The 10,502-nt window shown below is 46.0% G+C and overlaps 1 protein-coding gene across 1 annotated transcript in view; it reads right to left on the bottom strand.

The window, feature by feature from the left end:
- Window positions 1-232: 232 nt before the first annotated feature.
- LOC132819266 (adenylate cyclase type 8-like) overlaps window positions 233-10,502 on the bottom strand; it is a 183,633-nt gene continuing 173,363 nt past the window's right edge. The window contains exons 18-19 of the mRNA XM_060830693.1: window positions 10,098-10,224; window positions 233-1,167 (exon numbers count right to left, since the gene is read on the bottom strand). Coding sequence (XP_060686676.1) covers window positions 803-1,167; window positions 10,098-10,224 — 492 coding nt within the window. The 3' untranslated portion in view covers window positions 233-802. The remainder of the gene's footprint in view (window positions 1,168-10,097; window positions 10,225-10,502) is intronic.

The following is a 10,502-nucleotide window of genomic DNA, read 5'->3' as shown; positions in this document are numbered from 1 at the left end:
TATTCCCCCCCATGGAGCAACACCCAACCCAACCCTCATCTCTATAAAATACTCACCAATTCCAGACTTATTCCTTTGTATATTATATTAAGGTGCCATAAGTATGGTACAAATGTTATTGGTATGACATTGACACATTGGTATGACATACAGTTTGCTAACACACTTATCCTCTAGTCTTTCTTTCCCTTAGATTTTCCTTTTGATTCCCACTCCCCTCCCCACCCCATCTCCAACTTCCACATGCTGTTGTGCAGATTCCAGTCTGTGGTAGGCTGCGCTTCATTGGATACCCGCTCCTGTGCTCAGAGTATGAGACAGTGACACACAGTGACCGAGCCACGTTACTGCTCTGCCCATTTCAGTCCTCAGCCAGTGCTGGTTCCATCGGCTGGCTCCAGGATTTCATCACTGGAAGCCAAGCTGCTAATCCCCAACTCACAGCCCAACTTCGAACCGAGCTGGTATCACCTCATTGAGAACATGCTGTGGGAACCCTTCTCAGGGACAGGATTCTCAGCATTTACCCATTCATTGTACTTGGACCATGACAAAGTTGTTGACCCAAGGACTATGTAATCCTTTCACAGCCTGGTCTTGCACCATTCTATCTAATCACAGTCCAGTCCAGTTATATATAACCATTTACATTGTCTTTCCTTGATAAATTCACAACATTATTTTGTCCATGACAGTTTGAAACTAATTAAATTTGGTGGCAGCTTTCTTGAAGCTGAAATTCCCAAGGAGTCCAAAGAACTTGGACCATGTGTTGAATTTGTTCCTGCATCAGTTTATCCACTCATAGAGGGTACCTTGCTGACTGTCTTTTCTGGGATAAGCCTGACAGGATGACAGAGAAGGAGTGCTGTGCACTTTGCCTCCTCATCCATTTGTGTGTCACTGCCTTTGCGACTCTCCCTTCCAGGAAATATGTCTCAACTTCACCAAACTTCTCAGACACACCCTTGACAAAAACTCGGCCTCTGTATTCGAAAGAAAAGCCACGGGTGTCAAGAATATCGAAGGTTTCTTTTGGCACCTGGATCTTGCCACTGATGCCAGTGCTATCCATGCGACTGGCAAAATTCACTGTTGAACCCCAGATGTCATATTGTGGCTTCTTAACCCCTATAACGCCTGAAACCGCTGGTCCTTGAGCGAATCCTGGCAAAGACAAGAGCAGCAGTTATCAGCAGACACTCACCAACCTTACTTCGCTGTCGTCTATAACCCGATAGTTCCTTTCATGTGCAAACCTGCCCTATACAAAAATTGCACAACACACATAATGCTTAAAGTGTTGGCAATCTAATCACGTTATAGCCAACACACATTTTACAAGTTTGTGTTTTGAAAACAGTGTTCCTAATTCACCAATCACATCAAAGCCAATTCACATTGATGATTGATGTGGTATAGCTTTATAATCGACTCTGAGGCAATACAGCTCTGGGAGAAGAGGGAGTGGGTAGGGAGCAGGAGGGAAGGAGATGGGATGGAGAAGACAAGGGAGAGAGAATCCCTGAGATGTGGCTTGACTAACAGGTGATACATAATCTTAGGTTTGGCATTTTAGGGAAACAAAATGGCTTAAATGCCACAAGTTGATATGCTTACTCAATCCCCAATGGCAAGGCCTTTGGAGAAACCAAAGACAGTTTAGACCTAGAGACAAAACTGCTGCAATTTTACCCGCAGTTGATTTAAAGTCAGAGTCAAAAGCACAGAAGAGGCCCTTTGACACACTGAGTGTGTGCTGTGAAAACAACACTAAATCTACATAAGTCACACATGGCAGCACTTAGCCCATAGCTTTGAATGTTATGACATTTCAAGTTCTCATCCAGGTACTTTGTAAAGGTTGTGAGGTTTCCTTCTCAACAACACTGTCAGCCTCTTGTCTTTCACCTTATGCTCCCTTGTTACTGACCATTCAACTGAGAGGAACAGCTGCTTCCTATTCACCGTCTCCATGCCCCTTATAATCACATACAACTTTATCAGGACCCCCCCTCAGCATTCTGCCCTCTAAAGAAAACAGCCTTAACTTATCCAGCCTCTCTTCATCGCTGAAATGTTCCATCCCGGGGACCATCCTGGTGAAGTTCCTCTGCACCCCCTCCAGTACAATCCCATCCTTCCTGTAGCGTGGGGACCCCAGAACTGCACACAGTCCTCAATCTGGGGCCTGACCAAGGTCCTGTCCAGCCCCAACATCACCTCCCTGCTCTTACAGTCTGTGCCTTGACAGCTAAAGGCAAGGGTCCCATCTGCCTTTGTTACAGCCCTATTACCCTGTCCTGCCTCCTTCAGGGATCTGTGGACAAGTATCCCAGGACCCCTCTGTTCCTCTGAGCTTCCTTGTGTGCTGCCATTCATTGAGTAGCACCTTGTCTTGTTAATTCTTCCAAAGTGCATCAGTTCACACTTATCAGGGTTAAATTCCATCTGCCACTGATCTACTTTTCTGACTCTCGATCAATCCTTCTTTATCCCCCGAGAACCAAAACTCTTCCTCCTCACCGTTAACCAGCCAGACAAAACTGTCCATATTCTCACCTACTTCATTAATGATTCTAACAAACAATAAGGGACGCAGCCCTGAGCCCTGTGGTATGTTACAGGAAACTGGCTTCCAGTCACACAAACAGCCTTCTCCCACTACCATCTGTCTCCTACCATTTAGCCAATTTTGCATCCAACTTGTCAAGTTACCCAGGATCCCACATGCTTTTACCTTCTTGATCAGTCTCTCCTTTGGGACTTTGTCAAAGGCTTTGCTGATATCCATATAACCTACATCAACTGCATTGTCCTATTGACACAGCTGGTCACCATCTCCAAAGATTCAACCAGAATTTTGAGGCATGACTTCCCTTTGGCAAAGCATGCTTACTGTCCCAGCTTAAACTTACCTCTCCAAGTGGATTGAGAATCTCTCCTGTGAAGTACCTTGGTAGGCTTAAGCGTTAAGAGCTCTGAGAGTTATAGAGATGTACAGCATGGAAACAGACCCTTCAGTCCAACCCGTCCATGCTGACCAGATATCTTAACTTAATTTAGTCCCACCTGCCAGCACCCGGCCCAGATTCCTCCAAACCCTTCTATTCATCTACTCATCCAAATGCCTCTTAAATGTTGCAATTGTACCAGCCTCCACCACATCCTCTGGCAGCTCATTCCATACACGTACCACCTTCTGTGTGAAAAAGTTGCCCCTTAGGTCTCTTTTATATCTTTCCCCTCTCACCCTAAACCTATGCCCTCTAGTTCTGGAATCCCCCATCCCAGGGAAAAGACTTTGTCTATTTACCCTATCCATACCCCTCATAATTTTGTAAACCTCTGTAAGGTCACCCCTCAGCCTGATGCTCCAGGGAAAACAGCCCCAGCCTGTTCAGCCTCTCCCTATAGCTCAAATCCTCCAACCCTGGCAACATCCTTGTAAATCTTTTCTGAACCCTTTCAAGATTCACAATATCTTTCCAATAGGAAGGAGACCAGAATTGCACGCAATATTCCAACAGTGGCCTAACCAATGTCCTGTACAGCTGCAACATGACCTCCCAACTCCTGTACTCAATGCTCTGACCAATAAAGGAAAGCATACCAAACACCTTCTTCACTATCCTATCTACCTGCAACTCCACTTTCAAGGCGCTATGAACCTGCACTCCAACGTCTCTTTGTTCAGCAACACTTCCTAGGACCTTACCATTAAGTGTATAAGTCCTGCTAAGATTTGCTTTCCCAAAATGCAGCACCTCACATTTATCTGAATTAAACTCCATCTGCCACTTCTCAGCTCATTGGCCCATCTGGTCCAGATTCTGTTGTAATCTGAGGTAACCCTCTTCGCTGTCCACTACACCTCCAATTTTGGTGTCATCTGCAAACTTACTAACTGTACCTCTTGTGCTCACATCCAAATCATTTATGTAAATGACAAAAAGCAGAGGGCCCAGCACCGATCCTTGTGGCACTCCACTGGTCACAGGCCTCCAATCTGAAAAACTATCCTCCACCACCACCCTCTGTCTTCTACCTTTGAGCCAGTTCTGTATCCAAATGGCTAGTTCTCCGTGTATTCCGTGAGATCTAACCTTGCTAACCGTGTCCCCTGGGGAACCTTGTCAAACGCCTTACTGAAGTTCATACAGATCACAACCACCACTCTGCCCCCATCAATCCTCTTTGTTACTTCTTCAAAGAACTCAATCAAGTTTGTGAGACATGATTTCCCACGCACAAAGCCATGTTGACTATCCTGAATCAATCCTTGCCTTTCCAAATACACGAGGAGAAAGTGAGGTCTGCAGATGCTGGAGATCAGAGCTGAAAATGTGTTGCTGGAAAAGCGCAGCAGATCAGGCAGCATCCAAGGAACAGGAGATTCGACGTTTCGGGCAAAAGCCCTTCTTCAGGAATGAGGAAAGTGTGTCCAGCAGGCTAAGATAAAAGGTAGGGAGGAGGGACTTGGGGGAGGGGCATTGGAGATGCGATAGGTGGAAGGAGGTCAAGGTGAGGGTGATAGGCCGGAGTGGGGTGGGGGCGGAGAGGTCAGGAAGAAGATTGCAGGTTAGGAAAGCGGTGCTGAGTCTGAGGGATTTGATTTAGACAAGGTGGGGGGAGGGGAAATGAGGAAACTAGAGAAATCTGAGTTCATCCCTTGTGGTTGGAGGGTTCCTAGACGGAAGATGAGGCGCTCTTCCTCCAACTGTCATGTTGTTATGGTCTGGCGATGGAGGAGTCCAAGGACCTGCATGTCCTTGGTGGAGTGGGAGGGAGAGTTAAAGTGTTGAGCCACGGGGTGGTTGGGTTGGTTGGTCCGGATGTCCCAGAGGTGTTCTCTGAAACGTTCCGCAAGTAGGCGGCCTGTCTCCCCAATATAGAGGAGGCCACATCGGGTGCAGCGGATGCAATAGATGATGTGTGTGGAGGCGCAGGTGACTTTGTGGCGGATATGGAAGGATCCATTGGTGCTTTGGAGAGAAGTAAGGGAGGAGGTGTGGGCGCAAGCTTTGCATTTCTTGTGGTTGCAGGGGAAGGTGCCGGAAGTGGAGGTTGGGTTGGTGGGGGGTGTGGACCTGACGAGGGAGTCACGGAGGGAGTGGTCTTTGCGGAATGCTGATAGGGGAGGGGAGGGAAATATATCCCTGGTGGTGGGGTCCGTTTGGAGGTGGCGGAAATGACGGCGGATGATACGCTGTATACGGAGGTTGGTGGGGTGGTAGGTGAGAACCAGTGGGGTAGGTGTACATGTACATCCTGTCCCTCAGGATTCCCTCCAACAACTTGCCCATCACCGACGTCAGGCTCATTGGTCTATAGTTCCCTGGCTTGTCCTTACCACCCTTCTTAAACAGTGGCACCACGTTTGCCAACCTCCAGTCTTCCGGCACCTCACCTGTGACTATCAATGATACAAATATCTCAGCAAAAGGCCCAGCAATCACTTCTCTAGCTTCCCACAGAGTTCTCGGGTACACCTGATCAGGTCCTGGGGATTTATCCACCTTTACCTGTTTCAAGACATCCGGCACTTCCTCCTCTGTAATCTGGACATTTTGCAAGATGTCACCATCTATTTCCCTACAGTCTATACCTTCCATATCCTTTTCCACAGTAAATACTGATACAAAATATTCATTTAGTATCTCCCCCATTTTCTGTGGCTCCACACAAAGGCCACCTTGCTGATCTTTGAGGGGCCCTATTCTCTCCTTTGTTACCCTTTTGTCCTTAATATATTTGTAAAAACCCTTTGGATTCTCCTTAATTCTACTTGCCAAAGCTATCTCATGTCCCCTTATCATTTTCAGATATCCCAGGTCCTGCTGCTGACATGCCCCCCTGCACTCTCCATTCAACCATGTTAGAGATTGTGCTGGAGTACTGTTCTGGTGCTCCTGATGGCCCACAGCGCCTCATGGATGTCCAATTTTGAGCTGCTAGATGTGTTCAAAGTCTGTCCCATTTAGCACGGTGATAGTGCCACACTACACGATGGGCATTAATCTCAATGTCTACCACCAAGAATTGTTGCGAGACTGGGTCTGCGGCAGGAGGTGAAGGAACTAACAGAGTTTGTCTCCACAAGGACAGTGCAGAGGTTACTCTTACTCTCTGACTGTCAGTGACACGCCACCCTACAGTGCAGAAGCAGGCTATTCAGCCCATCGAGGTTGTAATGGACAGATGCTTCTGCAGTCGGCAGATTAGTAAGGATGTTTTTCCCTCGTGTTGGTTCCCCCATCACCTGGCGCTGATCCAGTCTCACAGCTCTGTCCTTTAGACCTGACCAGCTTCATCAGGAATTCTGCTGCTGAGCCACTCTTGATAGCCATTGAAACCCCCACCCAGGGGACATGTTGTGTCCTTGCCTTCCTCAGTGCTTCCTCCAAATGTGGTTCAACATGGAGGAGTACGTGGTGATCAGCAGAAGGTTTTCTTGTCTCTGTTTAACCTGAAGCCATGAGACTTCATGAGATCTGGAGTCAATGTTGAGGACTCCCAGAGCAACCCTCTCCTGACAGTATCCCACGGTGCTGCCAGTGGAACAGGACATATCCCGGGATGGTGATGATGGTGTCTGGAACATTGTAAGGTAGGATTCCGTGAGTTTGACTGTGTCAGGCTGGTGCTTGCCTCTCCTGTGAGACGGCTCTCCCAATGTTGGCACCAGTCTCCAGCTGTCAGTGAGGAGGCCTGTGCAGGGTGTGCTCTTGATGCTGTCAGACCTGGAGTGTTCTCCCAGCTTCCTGCCTGTGTATTGTTTCCAGGGTCGGAGACAATTCCACATGGCCCATCAAGTTTCAATCCTTTCTTCTTTATAACATTTGATACAACTGGATGGCCTTCAATGCGAAACATTAACTCTGATTTCTCTCCACAGATGCTGCCAGACCTGCTAGGCTTTTCCAGCAAATTCTGCTTTTGTTTCTGATTTACAGCATTGACAGTTTCTGTTTTTACTTTGTCTATTTTAACATGCCTTGCAACGCATTAAAGTAAATAAAGCTGCCTGATATTTGCCACAGATTTCTGGAACTTGTTCTTTTTTAATCTAAGGAGAAACACTCATAGCTAAGGGAAAATAAGAATAGGGTAATTATATTAGGGAGTTTCAACTTCCTCAATACTAATTGGGATATTAACAGTGTGAAGGTTTAGAGGAAGCAGATTTCTTCAAATGTATTCAGTAGAACTTTTTATACAGACATGCATAAAGTCCAACATTGGGTAGGTTGGAACTAGTTCTGGGAAATGAAACCAGACACGTGTTTGAGGTGGCATTTTGGAGAGCATTCTAACGATCGTGCTGGCAACACTGTGTGTTTTAAAAACTGAAAGCGCTGTGGATGCTATAAATAAGAAACAAAAACAGAAGCGTTTTGAGGAAGGATCAATCAATCCGAAATATTAACTCTGATTTCTCTCCACAGATGCTGCCAGACCTGCTGAGCTTTTCCAGCAATTTCTGTTTTCATTACAGCATGTTTTAAGTTTGTTGTAGAACTGGAGTTTTAGACTGGGGTCGAAGTCAGGTTTTACTGAAATAAGATCGGATCTGTCTAAAGTAGACTGGGAAAATATACTTCTGAGTAAATCTACAGGAAGCATTCAAAACGGAATCCACAAGAGTCCTTTGAGGGTAAAATGTAGGAGCAATAAGCGCAGGGACCCCTGGATGCCTGGGAATATTAAAGTCTGGATAAGAAGGAAAAGAAAGGCTTTTAACACAAACAAAGGCAGCAAAGCAATGGGGGTCCAAGTGGATTACAGCAAATGCAAGGGATTACTTAAGAATGCAATTAGGAGAGCAAAGAGGGGACATCGAAAAATATCGGTGGGGAACATTAGGGAGGGTAAGATTAGGGAGGGTAAGATTAGGGAGGGTAAGATGAGGGTGGGTAAGATTAGGGTGGGCAAGATTAGGGAGGGTAAGATTAGGGAGGGTAAGATTAGGGCGGGTAAGATTAAGGAGGGTAAGATTAAGGTGGGTAAGATTAGGGTGGGTAAGATTAGGGAGGGTAAGATTAGGGTGGGTAAGATTAGGGCGGGTAAGATTAGGGTGGGTAAGATTAGGGTGGGTAAGATTAGGGAGGGTAAGATTAGGGAGGGTAAGATTAAGGAGGGTAAGATTAAGGTGGGTAAGATTAGGGAGGGTAAGATTAGGGAGGGTAAGATTAGGGTGGGTAAGATTAGGGAGGGTAAGATTAAGGCGGGTAAGATTAGGGAGGGTAAGATTAGGGCGGGTAAGATTAGGGAGGGTAAGATTAGGGAGGGTAAGATTAGGGCGGGTAAGATTAGGGCGGGTAAGATTAGGGAGGGTAAGATTAGGGCGGGTAAGATTAGGGTGGGCAAGATTAGGGTGGGTAAGATTAGGGAGGGTAAGATTAGGGAGGGTAAGATTAGGGTGGGCAAGATTAGGGTGGGTAAGATTAGGGCGGGTAAGATTAGGGTGGGTAAGATTAGGGTGGGCAAGATTAGGGCGGGTAAGATTAGGGAGGGTAAGATTAGGGTGGGTAAGATTAGGGAGGGTAAGATTAGGGAGGGTAAGATTAGGGTGGGTAAGATTAGGGAGGGTAAGATTAGGGTGGGCAAGATTAGGGAGGGTAAAATTAGGGAGAGTAAGATTAGGGTGGGTAAGATTAGGGAGGGTAAGATTAGGGCGGGTAAGATTAGGGAGGGTAAGATTAGGGAGGGTAAGATTAGGGCGGGTAAGATTAGGGAGGGTAAGATTAGGGAGGGTAAAATTAGGGAGAGTAAGATTAGGGAGGGTAAGATTAGGGAGGGTAAGATTAGGGAGGGTAAAATTAGGGCGGGTAAGATTAGGGAGGGTAAGATTAGGGAGGGTAAGATTAGGGCGGGTAAGATTAGGGTGGGTAAGATTAGGGAGGGTAAGATTAGGGAGAGTAAGATTAGGGTGGGTAAGATTAGGGCGGGTAAGATTAGGGAGGGTAAGATTAGGGAGAGTAAGATTAGGGAGGGTAAGATTAGGGAGAGTAAGATTAGGGTGGGTAAGATTAGGGCGGGTAAGATTAGGGAGGGTAAGATTAGGGAGAGTAAGATTAGGGTGGGTAAGGTTAGGGTGGGTAAGGTTAGGGCGGGTGATATTAGGGTGGGTAAGATTAGGGAGGGTAAGATTAGGGAGGGTAAGATTAGGGCGGGTAAGATTAGGGAGGGTAAGATTAGGGAGCTCAGATTAGGGAGGGTCCATTGAGCACCAAGGGGCAGTCTGTGCAGGAGCTTGAGAATATTAGTAGGATATTAAATGGATTGTTCATGTTTATCTTCACTTCGGAAAGGAGAATGTCAGTCCAGAATTCGGGAAATAGATTTTGAGGTTTTTGATCAGTTTGACAGAAGGAGTGTGGAGGTATTGAAGGTGTGGGTGGCCTTAAAAAGCCACAGGATGAGTGTGCAGGGTAGTGATTCTGTTACAGGCTGAATATGCGATGAACTAGGTTAACCCCAGAGAGAAGAACTCTGTTGGGATAAAACCCTGAAGACGTGATGTGAAGCTGAGTACACTGAAGGTTAAGGTGTGTGCGAGCAGGAGGAAGAAGTGACCTGCTGTTCCAGAATAAAAGGTGAAGTTAGAAGTGACTTAATCCTACCTGAGTGTTAGATTACAGGGAGTCTTTGTGAGCACGGTATGAGTATGTTTTCATTGTTGTAGTATGGCATGTTTTGGTTATGGTACAAACGTTGCTTAATTTTGCTTCAATTTGTGTTTTGAGATTGACAGAATTATACTTTTACTGTTAAAAAAATCTTTGAACTTGTAAAGATGGTGCAATTTATTCTATTTATCTTTTGTTAAGAAATAGCTTTGTTGTAATGTTCAAATAGAGAATTGCAGCATTGAGTGTTTATGATTCAGTGAGAGACAACTTTCTCAGAATCAAACCAAAATCTAATCTATCAAGCCAAGTTTCAGACTGGACTACGACAAATCCAGGAATGACATCCGCTCAGACCATCATAACCTGGAGGGATGTTTACATCTCTCTATTCTGAATACCAACTATAATGAACAATTCAGCATTTTCTCAGTCTGTTCTGACTGATCCTGTCTGGAGACTTACCAACACGGAGATTAAAATTGATGTGGGAATGTCGATGGATCTCCTCCATGGTGTTTTCTAGAGCGAGTGCAAAGTCTGCCAGGTTACACAGGTGTGTCCAATCTGCATCGAAGCCAGGACCATGATCCTGGAACAGAATCTCAGCATTACTCTTTCTTGGTATTGGGGGGGCAAGGATGATGGCATTTCAGCAACATCGGACCATGTTTTACACTCACTATTCCTGGCATGGGCAGTCATTTGTTGCCGCGAGATACACTGACTATCATTGCAGCAACAGTCCAGTGGAAACAAGATCAGATACCCACTCTGCTCAGTGCCTGTATTTAGATCAGATACCCACTCTGCTCAGTGCCTGTATTTAGATCAGATACCCACTCTGCTCAGTGACTGCGTTTAGATCAG

This window comes from Hemiscyllium ocellatum, chromosome 10, assembly GCF_020745735.1.
Source record: "Hemiscyllium ocellatum isolate sHemOce1 chromosome 10, sHemOce1.pat.X.cur, whole genome shotgun sequence".
Classification (NCBI taxonomy): domain Eukaryota; kingdom Metazoa; phylum Chordata; class Chondrichthyes; order Orectolobiformes; family Hemiscylliidae; genus Hemiscyllium; species Hemiscyllium ocellatum.
The sequence above is the reverse complement of the archived record's forward strand: the minus strand, read 5'-3'. Positions and strand labels throughout refer to the sequence as shown.